The sequence below is a fragment of the Heptranchias perlo genome, chromosome 23, assembly GCF_035084215.1.
Source record: "Heptranchias perlo isolate sHepPer1 chromosome 23, sHepPer1.hap1, whole genome shotgun sequence".
NCBI classification, from domain to species: domain Eukaryota; kingdom Metazoa; phylum Chordata; class Chondrichthyes; order Hexanchiformes; family Hexanchidae; genus Heptranchias; species Heptranchias perlo.
The window spans coordinates 8,190,127-8,206,607 of record NC_090347.1 but is presented as its reverse complement, the minus strand read 5'-3'; the positions used below and the strand labels follow the sequence as shown (position 1 = coordinate 8,206,607).

The window sequence follows — 16,481 nt, the reverse complement described above, 5'->3', positions numbered from 1 at the left end:
CCTGGGGGTACAGTCTCACAGGTGCTGGCTCAGACTGGGGTGCAGTTCCTGGGGGTACAGTCTCACAGGTGATGGCTCATACTGGGGTGCAGTTCCTGGGGGTACAGTCTCAGAGGTGATGGCTCATACTGGGGTGCAGTTCCTGGGGGTACAGTCTCAGAGGTGATGGCTCATACTGGGGTGCAGTTCCTGGGGGTACAGTCTCAGAGGTGATGGCTCATACTGGGATGCAGTTCCTGGGGGTACAGTCTCAGAGGTGATGGCTCATACTGGGATGCAGTTCCTGGGGGTACAGTCTCAGAGGTGATGGCTCATACTGGGATGCAGTTCCTGGGGGTACAGTCTCAGAGGTGATGGCTCATACTGGGGTGCAGTTCCTGGGGGTACAGTCTCAGAGGTGATGGCTCATACTGGGATGCAGTTCCTGGGGGTACAGTCTCAGAGGTGATGGCTCAGACTGGGGTGCAGTTCCTGGGGGTACAGTCTCAGAGGTGATGGCTCAGACTGGGGTGCAGTTCCTGGGGGTACAGTCTCAGAGGTGATGGCTCAGACTGGGGTGCAGTTCCTGGGGGTACAGTCTCAGAGGTGATGGCTCAGACTGGGGTGCAGTTCCTGGGGGTACAGTCTCACGGGTGATGGCTCATACTGGGGTGCAGTTCCTGGGGGTACAGTCTCAGAGGTGATGGCTCAGACTGGGGTGCAGTTCCTGGGGGTACAGTCTCAGAGGTGATGGCTCAGACTGGGGTGCAGTTCCTGGGGGTACAGTCTCAGAGGTGATGGCTCATACTCGGGTGCAGTTCCTGGGGGTACAGTCTCAGAGGTGATGGCTCATACTGGGGTGCAGTTCCTGGGGGTACAGTCTCAGAGGTGATGGCTCATACTGGGGTGCAGTTCCTGGGGGTACAGTCTCAGAGGTGATGGCTCAGACTGGGGTGCAGTTCCTGGGGGTACAGTCTCAGAGGTGATGGCTCAGACTGGGGTGCAGTTCCTGGGGGTACAGTCTCAGAGGTGATGGCTCAGACTGGGGTGCAGTTCCTGGGGGTACAGTCTCACGGGTGATGGCTCAGACTGGGGTACAGTTCCTGGGGGTACAGTCTCACAGGTGATGGCTCAGACTGGGGTGCAGTTCCTGGGGGTACAGTCTCACAGGTGATGGCTCATACTGGGGTACAGTTCCTGGGGGTACAGTCTCAGAGGTGATGGCTCAGACTGGGGTGCAGTTCCTGGGGGTACAGTCTCAGAGGTGATGGCTCATACTGGGGTGCAGTTCCTGGGGGTACAGTCTCAGAGGTGATGGCTCATACTGGGGTGCAGTTCCTGGGGGTACAGTCTCAGAGGTGATGGCTCAGACTGGGGTGCAGTTCCTGGGGGTACAGTCTCACAGGTGCTGGCTCATACTGGGATGCAGTTCCTGGGGGTACAGTCTCAGAGGTGATGGCTCATACTGGGGTGCAGTTCCTGGGGGTACAGTCTCAGAGGTGATGGCTCATACTGGGGTGCAGTTCCTGGGGGTACAGTCTCAGAGGTGATGGCTCATACTGGGGTGCAGTTCCTGGGGGTACAGTCTCAGAGGTGCTCTTTCCTTATCCAGGTGGCCTTTCTCACCGTATGTTGGTTGACTATTCAATTGTAGGGAATCCATCTTCTCCCCAACATCGACCCCCCCACTTCCCAGCAGTGCTCACAGGATGGGCTCCAGGACAGCGATGAGGGGCTGATATTTCCCTTCCTTGGCCCAGGAATCTGAGACCGATTGCAGTGTGATCTGAGATCAGCCGCCCAGCACAGTCTGAGGTTTGAAGCTTGGATCTCCCTACTCAGTATTTGCCGACAGAACAATCGGAGCAGGGGAGAAACACTGGGGTAGAAATTGGCCTGCTTTGCACCCATTTTTCGAGCGCAAAACAGACGCAAACCACACCAATTTATCAGTGGGACGGGTCTGTGGCCAATCTGCACTGGCCTTGGTCCCACTGCTAAATTAGTGGGGCCCATTTTTAGGTGTCCCAACAACAACTTGCATTTATATAGTGTAGTAAAACGTCCCAAGATGCTTCACAGGAGCGTTATAAATTAAAATTTGACACTATAAGGAGATAATAGGACAGGTGACCAAAAGCTTGCTCAAAGAGGTAGGTATTGAGGAGTGTCTTAAAGGAGGAGAAAGAGGTAGAGAGGCGGAGAGGTTTAGGGAGGGAATTCCAGAGTTTAGGGCCTAGGCAGCTGAAGACATGACCGCCAATGGTGGAGCGATTGAAATCGGAGATGCGCAAGAGACAAGAATTGGAGGAGTGCAGAGATCTCGGAGGGTTGTAGGGCTGGAGGAGGTTACAGAGATGGGGGGGGGGGGGGAGTGGCGAGGCTATGGAGGGATTTGAAAACAAGGATGATAATTTTAAAATCGAAGCATTCCCGGAGCAGGATCCAATGTAGGTCAGCGAGCACAGGGGTGATGGGTGAATGGGACTTGGTGCGAGTTAGGATACGGGCAGCAGAGTTTTGGATGAGCTCAAGTTTATAGAGGGTGGAAGATGGGAGGCCGGCCAGGAGAGCATTGGAATAGTCAAGTCTAGAGGTAAGAAAGGCACGGATGAGGAGGTGCCACCCAGGAGGTGCAGCAGTCCCAAAGACCGCTGCAACCTCCTTCCCTCCCGATCGCCTCCTTCCCTCCCGATCGCCTCCTTCCCTCCCGATCGCCTCCTTCCCTCCCGATCGCCTCCTTCCCTCCCGATCGCCTCCTTCCCTCCCGATCGCCTCCTTCCCTCCCGATCGCCTCCTTCCCTCCCGATCGCCTCCTTCCCTCCCGATCGCCTCCTTCCCTCCCGATCGCCTCCTTCCCTCCCGATCACCTCCTTCCCTCCCGATCGCCTCCTTCCCTCCCGATCGCCTCCTTCCCTCCCGATCGCCTCCTTCCCTCCCGATCGCCTCCTTCCCTCCCGATCGCCTCCTTCCCTCCCGATCGCCTCCTTCCCTCCTGATCACCTCCTTCCCTCCCGATCACCTCCTTCCCTCCCGTTCACCTTCTTCCCTCCCAATCACCTCCTTCCCTCCCGATCGCCCCCTCCATGGGAATCGAGTGCTTGCACTGAGAGTTCTGTATAGTGGGTCCAACAGGAATGGTTCATGGAAACCCTGCACTTGCACAAGGATTAGTGTATATCAGTAGGGTAGACGGAGAGAAGGTATTTCCATTTGTGGTGGAGCCCAGAACCAGGGGACATAAATATAAGACAGTCACTAATAAATCCAATAGGGAATTCAGGAGAAACTTCTTTACCCAGAGAGTGGTTAGAATGTGGAACTTGCTACCACAAGGAGTAGTTGAGGCGAATAGCATAGATGCATTTGAGAGGAAGCTAGATAAACACATGAGGGAGAAAGGAATAGAAGGATATGCTGATAGGGTTAGATGAAGAGGGGTGGGAGGAGGCTCGTGTGGAACATAAACACCAGCATAGACCAGTTGGGCCGAATGGCCTGTTTCTGTGCTGTACATTCGATGTAACATTTTGAAAGAATGAGACTGGCCTGTTGGAAGTCCACGTTTGCCCAGGGCTCAGGATATCAATGGTGCTTCTTGTTACCGTGGAGAGATTGTCCCCACTCCCACTTCCCCCTCACTGGTCTGGCTCATTTTCTACGTGAAAGCGAGTCCTTGGAAGCGGTTGCAGTTTTTATGTTTTGACTTCTTCCTTTCAGGTGGCATCGGTGGAAGTTCTGGAGAACACCTTGCAAAAGTGGCAAAGGTACTCTGACGAATGTTTGAGAAACATGTCCAGGGACTCGCAGCCGAAAGGTAAGGTCCGCCCCCAGTACAAACTGGGGTTCGCTCAGCAATGCAGTTTGAAGGTCTCGGGGTGATGGGCCCAGCTTTGTGCTTCCCCCCCCCCCCTCTCCCCCTGAATGACTTGTCGCTGATCCCCAGCCAAGTTTCTGGAGTCACCCCTATTTAAACATTTGGGGTGGGCTCCTGGCAGGATTCCAGCCTGCATTTTGGAACATGCCACTGTGGGGGTGGGGGAGGGACGCATGGGAATTGTCTTGGTGGATTCCGATGCCTGCAGCAACTTAAAGGGGCAGGCTGTCGCGCAGACTCCGTTTCCATGAAGCAATCTCGCACGGTGGGTGCGTGTGTCGATCTCTCCCGCATCGATTGCACTCCCCGTTTTAATCCGTCGTCCCTCTCTCACAACACCTGTTCTCTTCTGGTATTGCTATTGCTAGCGTCCAGCGTTGCCAAATACCATAACAATATTGATTAGTGCAGTGGTTTTGTTACTGGACTATTAAGAGCTGCCCTGCATGGATGGGGATTCCTGTGTGGTGGGAGCGAGCGGGAAAGGAAGGGTTTGAGGCCAGGATTGGGAGAAGCCTCACACGATCAGATGATTAACATCCATTGCAAGCTCGTTGGTGCAAAATAAAGACTTGCATTTATATAGCACCTGTCACGACCTCAGCGCTTTACAGCCAATGAAGTACTTTTTGAAGTACAGTCACTGTTGTAATGTAGGAAACACGGCAGCCAATTTGTACACAGCAAGATCCCACAAACAGCAATGAGATAATGAGCAGATAATCTTGTTTTAGTGATGTTGGTTGAGGGATAAACATTGGAAGAACACCCATTGCTCTTCTTCGAAATAGTGCCCTTGGGATCTTTTACGTCCACCTGAGAGGGTTTAACGTCTCATCCGAAAGACGGAACCTCCGACAGTGCAGCACTGCCCTGAGAGCCTGGATTTTGTGCTCAAGTCTCTGGAGTGAGACTCGAACACCCTGACCTTCTAACTCAGAGGCGAGAGAGTGCTGCCCACTGAGCCACGGCTGACACCGATTTCTTTAATTCCCCTCCTTTACTGATCCATTACTGAGCAGCGTTGGTCTTTTTGTCTTTTTTCCCGTAGGTGTGGTGTGTAATCGGACTTTTGACAATTATGCCTGCTGGCCCGATGGTCTACCTAATACCATTGTGAATGTTTCCTGTCCCTGGTACTTGCCGTGGTATAAAGCAGGTAAACGTCCTTAGTTTTTCAATGGGAACGTTCATCATTGGTCCTTGTAAACACACTCATAGAATCATACAGCACAGGAGGAGGCCATTCGGCCCATCGTGTCTGCGCCGGCTGTTTGAAAGAGCTGTCCAATTAGTCCCACTCCCCCTGCTCTTTCCCCATTCCCCTGCAAATTTTCTCCTCTTCAAGTATTTATCCAATTCCCTTTTGAAAGTTACTATTGAATCAGCTTCCACCGCCCTTTCAGGCAGCGCGTTCCAGATCATTACAACGCGCTGCGTAAAAATTTTTTCCTGATGTCGCCTCTGGCTCTTTTGCCGATCACCTTAAATCTGTGTCCTCTGGTTACCGACCCTTCTGCCACTGGAAACGGTTTCTCCTTATTTACTCTATCAAAACCCTTCATGATTTTGAACACCTCGATCAAATCTTCCCTTAACCTTCTAAGGAGAACAACCCCAGCTTCTCCATGTAACTAAAGTCTTTCATCCCTGGAGTGAAAGTGAAATAAACTTGAGGCAGTGCGGCCTGTGGATTGAATAAACTAAAGAAATAAAGTGGGCTAAATGGGCCCTTTTGGCTTCTCTCCTCCGTGCAAACCTAATGGGTGTTTGCGAGTGAATCATGAGCTTATGGTTTAACCGATCCTGGCTGGTGTTTCCAGTCTCCCCGCCACGTACTGGTCTGTAGTGACTGGATTTTAATGAAAAGAAAATGCCTGATTTCTCTCTTTTACAGTGCAGGGTGGCTCTGAGTTCAGGAAGTGTGGGCCAGATGGCCACTGGGTGATGGACTCCAAAAAACAGCCCTGGAGGGATAGCAGCCAATGCAAAATTGATCCAAAGCACGACCGAGCGCAGGTAGGACAGCAGACATGCCCAGCACTGGGTACCTGTCAACATGTACAGCACAGAAACAGGGCTTTTGGACCAACAGGTCTATGCCAGTGTTTATACTCCACATGAGCCTCCTCCCGTCCCTCTTTATCTAACCCTATCAACATATCCTGCTATTCCTTTCTCCCTCATGTGTTTATCTAGCTTTCCTCTCAAATGCATCTATTCTAGTCGCCTCAACTACTCCTTGTGGCAGCAAGTTCCACATTCTCACCAATCTCTGGGTAAAGAAGTTTCTCCTGAATTCCCTATTGGATTTATTAGTGACTATCTTATATTTATGGTCCCTAGTTCTGGTCTCCCCCACAAGTGGAAACATCTTCTCTACGTCTACCCTAATGAAACTCTTTGATAATCTTAAAGACCTCTATCAGGTCACCCCTCAGTCTTCTCTCTTCTAGAGGAAAGAGCCCCAGCCTGCTCAATCTTTCCTGATAGGTGTATCCTCTCAGTTCTGATATCATCCTAGTAAATCTTTTTTGCACCTTCTCCAGTGCCTCTATATCCTTTTTTATAATATGGAGACCAGAACTGTTCACGGTACTCCAAGTAATCTCAGTGTGTTTTCAAGTACATGCATAGGGGTAGAAATTTGTCCTGGGCTTAATCGAATCCACGGCCCTTTATACGCCCGGCTGGATAGTCAGTCCGATTGACATTAATGGGACCTGATATCGGGCTGGATGTATAAGGGGCGGATGATACAATACCACCCGGGACAAATTTTCTACCCTTGTAGTATATTAAAAGAACATTGTTTTCTCTCAGCCGTGGAGAAAGAGCAGGTGGAGCGGGACTAATTGGATTGCTCTTTCAAAGAGCCGGCACAGGCACGATGGGCCCAATGGCCTCCTTCTGTGCTGGATGATTCTGTGTTGCACTCTCATCATTCCCTCCCCCTCCCCCGCCCCCCCCAATTAGAAGTTTTTTTTCTGTAAGGTATTTATTACTTTCTCCACTTCCACACTCGAGGTTACTTAGTTCACCATCCGTCATGACAGTGACTGCAATCTGTATACTATTACACTGCAGTTAACAAATTGGGACGCCTTCCCGGCTTGTCTCTCCTTAACTAAGTTCTTCAAAGCTGTGCTCTCCCATATGCCTTTAGTAATGTATATTTTTGTCGCTTTTCAGCAGGAGATGGGGAAGATTCTGGATGGTTTCAAGATCATGTACACGGTGGGATACTCACTATCACTAGGAACCCTGGTGTTGGCCCTAGCAATTTTGGTGGGATTCAGGTAAGACCTGGCTTGTACTCTCATTAAAATGCGCCTGCTAATTGTCCAAAGCAAGATACAGATCCCTGTCCCGTATAGTCTAGTATACTGACCTTACAGCTCTGGTATACTGACCTTACAGCTCTGGTATACTGACCTTACAGCTCTGGTATACTGACCTTACACCTCTGGTATACTGACCTTACACCTCTGGTATACTGACCTTACACCTCTAGTATACTGATCGTACACTTCTGGTATACTGACTTTACATTTCTAGTATACTAACTTTACATCTCTAGTATACTGACCTTACAACTCTAGTATACCGACTGTACACCTCTAGTATACTGACTTTACATCTCTAGTATACTGACTTCACATCTCTAGTATACTAACCGCACACCTCTAGTATACTGACCGTACATTTCTAGTATACTAACTTTACATCTCTAATATACTGACCATAGACCTCTAGTATACCGACCGTATACCTCTAGTATACTGACATTACGAGGGTTAAATTGGATAACCCCCAAAACTGGGCGCGGGGGTCACGGCGCGCGATTAACCCGCGCCCGATCATTGAGATGCAGGCAGCACGTAACAGGGGGGCCCCGAAATCGCGAATGGCTAGCACCATGTAATGCAAAATATAAGATATGGGTCCACACGGAGTCTGAACAGAGATCAGACCTCACGCACGTAAAACACAGATGCAGGTCCCGTCCCTATGTTTACAAGCTGTTGAGTTATGTTAAAACATTGAATAAAGGTTGCGCACTACTAAATCCCACATCCTCCAATCTGCACGCCAGACCTCACCAATCTGCCAATTTGAGTTTGTACCAGGCCTGCGAGAGAGCGTGCAGCAAGGTTCTCTGCTGATGCACTAGAGGCCTTGATGCAAGAGGTGGACAGAAGGAGGGGCATCCTATATCCGCAGGGGGGCAAGAGGCCCACCAGACATATACTCCCGAGGCAGTAGGGGACGAAGTCAATGCCAGGCGCATAGCACCACGAACATGGATGCAGTGCAGGAAGAAGTTCAGTGCTTTAACAAGAGTGGTCAAGGTGAGTGAGGTCAACTGTCAAGTGGCATCTCCTACCAACTGCACCACTAGCTGCATCCACTGCTCCACACACTACGCACCCCATCACCCACCTACCAACAAACTCTTTCAATCAGTACTCAACTCTTCCAATCAGATGCTTCCTCTCACCCTCACACATTACCACCGTTGCAAGCCACACACCCACAACTCACAGGTCACACACACGGGCAGCTATTCAACCATGACAGGCACATCATCCAAACATCTTGCAGGACACTCACCGACACACGTCCCACTTTCTTGCAGGAGGAGCTGGTGCATAACAGGAGGCAGCAAGTGGCAGTGACTCCAAGGAACACGAACCTGCTGTCCTCCCTCAGGATGACAGCATTTTTGTCCCACTCCTGCCACTCTGCCAGTGCCCTTGCTGTTGCCTGTCAGCTAGTCAGCCCACTCTCGCTAGAGTATTAAAACTTTACTAAAGGAACATAGGAAGATAGGAACAGGAGTAGGCCAGTCAGCCCCTTGAGCCTGTACCGCCATTCAATCAGACATGGTTGATCTGTGACCTAACTCCATATACCTGCCTTAGCCCCATATCCCTTAATACCTTTGGTTAACAAAAATCTATCAATCTCAGATTTAAAATTAACAATTGAGCTAGCATCAACTGCCGTTTGCGGAGGAGAGTTCCAAACTTCACCCACCCTTTGAGTGTAGAAGTGTTTCCTAACTTCACTCCTGCAAGTCCTGGCTCTAATTTTTAGGCTATGTCCCCTAGTCCTAGTATTCAAGTATGGGAGACCTCCAGAAACAGGTATAAATGCATCAGCAGCCAGAAGCAATAATCCAGCAACTAACCTATAAATCCTGCGTGGCCCCTTTAAATAGCGCTGTTGGGGGGGTCCTCCATGTTGTTTACGACCTGTTCAGCTGTGCGACGTTAAGACAGTGCATTGGCTGGAGCGTTGAGTTCCAAAATCACATCTGTCCCTTTAAATTAGCATTGCACACTGATTGAATGCATATTCTCCCTACTTTACATGCTGCCGGCGTTCGTTATCTGCACGAAGCCCTTTACCAAGATAGCGTCCAGCACAAGTCACGCTACAAGTGTGCGTGTGCATTCCGGATGCCATTTTGGGTCCTTGGGGGGCCGCATAGTGCCTACAAAACAGGTGCAACGTGGCCAATTTATAGCACTACATCTCTAGTATACTGACTTTGCATCTCTGTTACACTGACCTTACTCCTCTCGGATACTGACCTTACACCTCTGGTATATTGATTGTACACCTCTAGTGTACTGACCTTACACCTCTGGTATACTGACCTTACACCTCTGGTATACTGACCTTATACCTCTAATATACTGACCTTACACCTTTGGTATACTAACTTTAAACCTCTGGTATACTGACTTTACGTCTCTAGTATACTGACCTTATACCTCTGGTATACTGACCTTACACCTCTGGTATACTGACTTTACATCTCTAGTATACTGACCTTATACCTCTGGTATACTGACTTTACACCTCTGGTATACTGACTTTAAACCTCTGGTATACTGACCTTACACCTCTGGTATACTGACCTTACACCTCTGGTATACTGACCTTACACCTCTGGTATACTAACTTTACACCTCTGGTATACTGACCTTACACCTCTGGTATACTGACCTTACACCTCTGGTATACTGACCTTACACCTCTGGTATACTGACCTTACATCTCTGGTATACTGACCTTACACCTCTGGTATACTGACCTTACACCTCTGATATACTGACCTTACACCTCTGGTATACTGACCTTACACCTCTGATATACTGACCTTACACCTCTGGTATACTGACCTTACATCTCTGGTATACTGACCTTACACCTCTGGTATATTGACCTTACACCTCTGATATACTGACCTTACACCTCTGGTATACTGACCTTACACCTCTGATATACTGACCTTACACCTCCGATATACTGACCTTACACCTCTGGTATACTGACCTTACACCTCTGGTATACTGACCTTACACCTCTGATATACTGACCTTACATCTCTGGTATACTGACCTTACACCTCTGGTATACTGACCTTACACCTCTGATATACTGACCTTACACCTCTGGTATACTGACCTTACACCTCTGGTATACTGACCTTACACCTCTGATATACTGACCTTACACCTCTGGTATACTGACCTTACACCTCTGGTATACTGACCTTACACCTCTGATATACTGACCTTACACCTCTGGTATACTGACCTTACACCGCTGATATACTGACCTTACACCTCTGGTATACTGACCTTACATCTCTGGTATACTGACCTTACACCTCTGATATACTGACCTTACACCTCTGGTATACTGACCTTACATCTCTGGTATACTGACCTTACACCTCTGATATACTGACCTTACACCTCTAGTATACTGACCATACACCTCTGATATACTGACCTTACACCTCTAGTATACTGACCTTACACCTCTAGTATACTGACCTTACACCTCTGATATACTGACCTTACACCTCTGGTATACTGACCTTACATCTCTGGTATACTGACCTTACACCTCTGATATACTGACCTTACACCTCTGATATACTGACCTTACACCTCTAGTATACTGACCTTACACCTCTGGTATACTGACCTTACACCTCTGGTATACTGACCTTACACCTCTGATATACTGACCTTACACCTCGAGCACATAGATCTCTATCCAGCCCAGAGGACTGAGATGAAAGCGTCTCCACCAGCTGCAAGACTCCAAATAGTCACCTTCAAACCAGCTCCTAAAGCACGTGAGCCCACAGCAAAGAACTAATCGGCATTCTCGCCCGGGAGGTGTGGGAAATGGGAGAATGTCACACTGTGCAGTGGAGGACGTTGTTCTCGAGCGTGGTGTTGGGGCAGAGTGGAGGGAGCTTTGCCCTGCCTCTAATTGTCCTATGCCCGCTCTTGGCGTCCTTGATGGAGACACAAACGGCCCAAACGGTGGGACAGTGTTCCACTCCCCACCACTAACATCCCTCACCTTCATTAGCACAAAGTTCACAGAAAGAAACCATCCCTTCAGCCTAATCTAAAACTCATCTTTCTGACAGCTGAACAATTCCATCAGAAAGATGGCTGCACTATTCTAAATCTTGTTCCATTTCTTTCTGGCAGGAAGCTCCATTGTATGAGGAACTACATCCACATGAACCTGTTTGCCTCATTCATCCTTCGAGCAGTGTCGATTCTCATTAAAGATGCTCTGTTCAAAACGCAGTACAACCAAATCCCAGAGGATGTTGACATTAAAGTCTGGTTTAACAATGAGGTAGGCTCCTCTCTGGTGCTCTTTCATTGTTTTGTGGGGAAGAAGGAAGGAAACATACTCTTGTGAAAAGGTCCTTCAGGCAGATGTTTGGCTATCACATTGTGGTAATGTAGATGACACAGTCTGGTGAATTATTTTTATTGTAAATAATAATGCTGGAAAATCATTCAGGACGTCAGGGTTTGTTAGAATTTGGAATTAGGTTATGTTTAAATTGTCAGAAGCACGTAGTGAATGGTCCTACGTGGCAGGACGGTGTACGTCCTTCTCTATGATGGGATGCTACAGTCACCAGGGGTAATTTTAACGTTCGGTAATAGTGTAAAGCAGGAGATATTGGATTGACCGCCTGTTATACATCTTCTGATTTTCCTATTGACTTCAATATAAAGCAAAATCTGGAGATGTATAACAGGCGGCCAGTATCTCCCGTTTTACACTATCACCGAATGTCTGAATTACCCCCTTAGTATTTAATGCTGGAATAGGGGGCAGAGAGAATCGATTGATATACCAAGAAATACTATGTGATATTGCATTGTTTAATCAGTGGCAAAATCTCGATTTACTTTACAGCTATTTTTTTCCCAGTTTGTTTGAAAGTCTATGGGGAAAGGACGGGGGGGAGGGGGGCAGTGGGACTAATTGAATAGTTCTTTCCAAGAGCCAGCACAGACACGATGGGCTGAATGACCTCCTTCTGTGCTGTATGATTCTATGATATTGTAACACTGTTTATGATATCTGGCCCCCACCTCTACCACTGCAAGGCCAAGCATCACATCCAATCATCCCCTCCCTCCGACTCAGTAAATTCTACACGGTGGATGAATGCACCACCCAGCCTGCCACTGAGTCCTTTGACTGAGGAGGTTCCAGTTCAATCTCCAGTCCATGCTGAATTAGAGTGCAGCAGGGCATAATTAACGTCAGCAGCCCTGGGCTAGAACGAGAATAGAGCAGCCAGCGTTCCCACTTCTGATCACTGTCAGATGATCCCTGCCAGGAAGTGAGCATGTGTGCATGTTTGGTGAAGATAGGAATGGTGCAGGAACAAGGCCAACTTGGATGAGATACCAACGGGCTACCAGCACAGATGGAACCATCCCCTACATCCCATCACTCTGAAGATGAGGGAGGAGATGGGAGAAGATAGGGAATAAAATGTCCTAACCAGTAGTATAAATTGGCCAATACATCTCTGGTCCAGTGACCTCGTCCCATCTCTGCTTAAAGAAAGAGGATAAAAGAAACATAAAAGGGCTCTTTATCCAGATAAAATATGTTCTGCTGCTCTTCAACTCCCTTTCACAATGATCCAGTGTGGTTAACCTAAGGATACAATGATTAACAAAACAAAACCATGTGCTTATTACATGATTGCTTGAAAAGTTCAATCCTGGTACATCCATAATTGGGGAATGAACACAGTCTGATTGAACTCTGTTTCCCATGAAGTCTAACCCCAGTACAGAGATATAACGACAGACCGTTAAAATGCTGGAGAACTTTTACTAGAGCTGTCCACTGGTGGGAATTCCCATGTACTGGAGTGTCCAGTAGGTCCTTTCACCTCACGGGCCTGTGTTAGCCCAGAGTCTCTCTGTTGACTATAAGGTTCCGCATGAAATGATTTTGGGCATTCCTCAATCTAGTTTAAAGGAGCAGAGATCCGTAGCAAGAAGCCGTCCCTAATTGACTCCAAATTGGCAATCTGGAACATAGGAGCAGGAGTAGGCCATTCAGCCCCTCAAGCCTGTTCTGCCATTCAATTAGATCATGGCCGATCTGTATCTTAACTCCATTTCCCCATCTTGGTTCTGTAACCCTTAATACCCCTGCCTAACAAAAATCTTATCAATCTCAGTTTTGAAATTTTCAATTGACCCCCAGCCTCAACAGCTTTTTGGGGGAGAGAGAATTCCAGATTTCCACTCCCCTTTGTGTGAAGAAGTGCTTCCTGACATCACCCCTGAACGGCCTAGCTCTAATTTTAAGGTTAATCTCTTGGATCGAACCAAAAGGATGTCTGGTGTGGGAAATAGACAATGTCTCACACACTCAGTGTTTATCTATAGTCAGTTGCATGTTGTTGAAGCAGAGAAGATTACAGGGTAGATTTAATGGGGTAGAATTTGGACTTTGTGTGATCGTGTAAAACGGGCTGCAGACTCACTATCACTCGTGTTACACTAGCGCACAAAGTCAAAATCAACCCCAGTGAATTTGCATTCCTGGAGCAGAACTTCATGTACTTGGGATCCACATCTGACACTCGAGCATGTAGGCCCCTGCAGGATCCTCCGTCCATTACCGAGAAGCAAGAATTTATCAAACCTACCCTTACATCGAAAGCCATACTGAAACGGACCTGAAGTGCTCGACGCTAACATTAAGTGACCAAAACTGGAACGAGTGCCCATTTTCCCCTGTGCTAACAATCGTCAGCTTGATGAGGACAAACGCTCATTAAGGGGAAAAAAAATGTAATTGGCTGTAATCGCCAGAGGTGCCCAGATAGCACGCGCCTCTTTGTCGTGCCGTTAAAGCCGTGAGGAACCTTTCGCCCCATTGCACCAAACTCTCCTTCCATTTTAGGCCAAGATGGCTGTAATCTTGAAGGGTTTAGACAGCACATGCTAAGAAAACATTGAAGATTATTTCTTTTCCATCGCTGTGCTTGCTAAAATGAATCTAATCCGTCACTAGTATACAATCTGTTCAGCTGGCTTTAGTTTCTGCAGTGTGCTGGACTCTATCCCCCATTGATAACACATCCTTTATGATGTTTTCTTTTTTTTTCCCATTGCATGCAAATAGATGTTGGACGTGCCTTGATTCCTTTTTTCTAAATAAGCACCACCGCAAACAAAGTGCTCTGACTAGATCTCCTCACCGTTCAGTCAGGGCCATTAATCTGGCATGTTTTATTCCTCTTTCTGTACCTGATTTGACATTGAATTCGCCCACTCTAATTTACCCTCCCTTCTCAGTCCTTGCGCTGGTCATTTCACAATCCTCCAATCCGATTGGTTGAGGAGATACCCAGTTGTTTGCCCTGTTCACTCAGGTGCCAGATTCCCGGTTTCCCTCGCTGCCCCGTTATCAGCTCGCACCTCCGGAACTTGCCACGCAAAAAGATTTTCATACCTAAACGCGCAGGGTGCAGACTTAACTAACGGCAGACGCCATTAAATGCCCCGCCACAGCACAATATGGCCCATTAATTCCAACAGAATTCGTCAACATCCAGGCTGATTCAAATGAATAAATAACTAAATGAGAAATCTTGCTGTCAGTCATTTCTGGGAGGACCAGGCATCCCACAGTAAGTGATGTCCTTCACCCACAATTTCATCAGTAAAATTATTATGTCATAGTGACGGAGCTTCCTTCACGCCGATTGGTGAAATATGAAACAGAGCCAAATCCGTCCACCCGTCCAATAAATGGAGGGAAGGGTGAAATATCGACTTGGGTTTAATTGGCCTTTAAAGTGATCTAACTTATTGGCTATAAATGAGCTCGGAGATGGGTTGATGGAACCAGATAGCACACTCCCCTTTCACTTCTAGGACCTGGGTTAGCCCAGGCCCAGGGGGAGGAAAGCCTCCTTCTGTGGACCCAAAGCATAAAACTGTCCCTAATTTAGTCCCTCTTGGCACTGAATCCACCAAGGAAGGCCATTGGGATAGGTGGTGCAGGTACTGGAAAATGTCACATTGTTGCAGTGGGCCTTCTCATCTGAGATGGGAGCTGGGCACAGTATTGGGGGAGGGAGCAGAGCGAGCTTTCCACCCAACTGAGCCGTACCTGAGCCAGGGGTACCTGATGCACACCCTGTGTACCCCAAACAGGAAACATACAACTAGCATCCCCCACAAAAAAAAATCACCAACATTTGTTTTTTAAAGGATGTAAATAGAGCATTTCTACACTCTCTAAAGATAAGGGGGGGTCAATTTTAACCTAACCCGCCCATCAGGAAACTGACGGGATCGGGTACAACACTGGTTTTACATCCCGTCCGATTCTACTCTCCACTGGAAATGGAGGAGAGATACCATTTGAGCTCAGAAGAGATCACGGGTCTAAAAATAATAACAGATGAGGAAGGACTCAGAGTGGAATTTACGCTTGTGTAATTGATCCTGTGCAATTGATCCGTGTGCAATTGATGCGTGTGCAATTGATCCGTGTATAATTGAGCCGTGTATAATTGATCCGTGTGTAATTGAGCCGTGTGTAATTGATCCATGTGCAATTGATCCATGTGCAATTGATCCGTGTGCAATTGATCCGTGTGTAATTGAGCCGTGTGTAATTGAGCCATGTATAATTGATCCGTGTGTAATTGATCCGTGTGTAATTGAGCCGTGTGCAATTGATCCATGTGTAATTGAGCCGTGTGCAATTGAGCCATGTATAATTGATCCGTGTGCAATTGAGCCGTGTGTAATTGAGCCGGGTATAATTGATCCGTGTGTAATTGAGCCGTGTGTAATTGAGCCGGGTATAATTGAGCCGTGTGTAATTGATCCGTGTGTAATTGATCCGTGTTTAATTGAGCTGTGTGTAATTGATCTGTGTGCAATTGATCCGTGTGTAATTGAGCCGGGTATAATTGATCCGTGTGTAATTGAGCCGTGTGTAATTGAGCCGGGTATAATTGAGCCGTGTGTAATTGATCCGTGTGTAATTGATCCGTGTTTAATTGAGCTGTGTGTAATTGAGCCGGGTATAATTGATCCGTGTGTAATTGATCCGTGTGTAATTGATCTGTGTGCAATTGAGCCGTGTGTAATTGATCCATGTGCAATTGATCCGTGTGCAATTGATCCGTGTGCAATTGAGCCGTGTGCAATTGAGCCATGTATAATTGATCCGTGTGTAATTGATCCGTGTGTAATTGATCCGTGTGTAATTGAGCCGTGTGCAATTG

The 16,481-nt window shown here is 47.8% G+C and overlaps 1 protein-coding gene across 4 annotated transcripts in view; it reads left to right on the top strand.

Annotated features, from left to right (window-relative positions):
• The window catches only part of LOC137341059 (glucagon receptor-like), a 118,375-nt gene that overhangs the window by 84,622 nt on the left and 17,272 nt on the right, over positions 1-16,481 (top strand). For 3 of the 4 annotated variants that reach the window (XM_068003938.1, XM_068003939.1, XM_068003937.1), the window contains exons 3-7: positions 3,700-3,796; positions 4,908-5,015; positions 5,754-5,875; positions 7,049-7,155; positions 11,386-11,539. In XM_068003938.1, coding sequence (XP_067860039.1) covers positions 3,700-3,796; positions 4,908-5,015; positions 5,754-5,875; positions 7,049-7,155; positions 11,386-11,539 — 588 coding nt within the window. Of the gene's footprint in view, positions 1-3,699; positions 3,797-4,907; positions 5,016-5,753; positions 5,876-7,048; positions 7,156-11,385; positions 11,540-16,481 lie in introns of those variants that run through there. The other variant, XM_068003940.1, reaches the window with a different exon arrangement.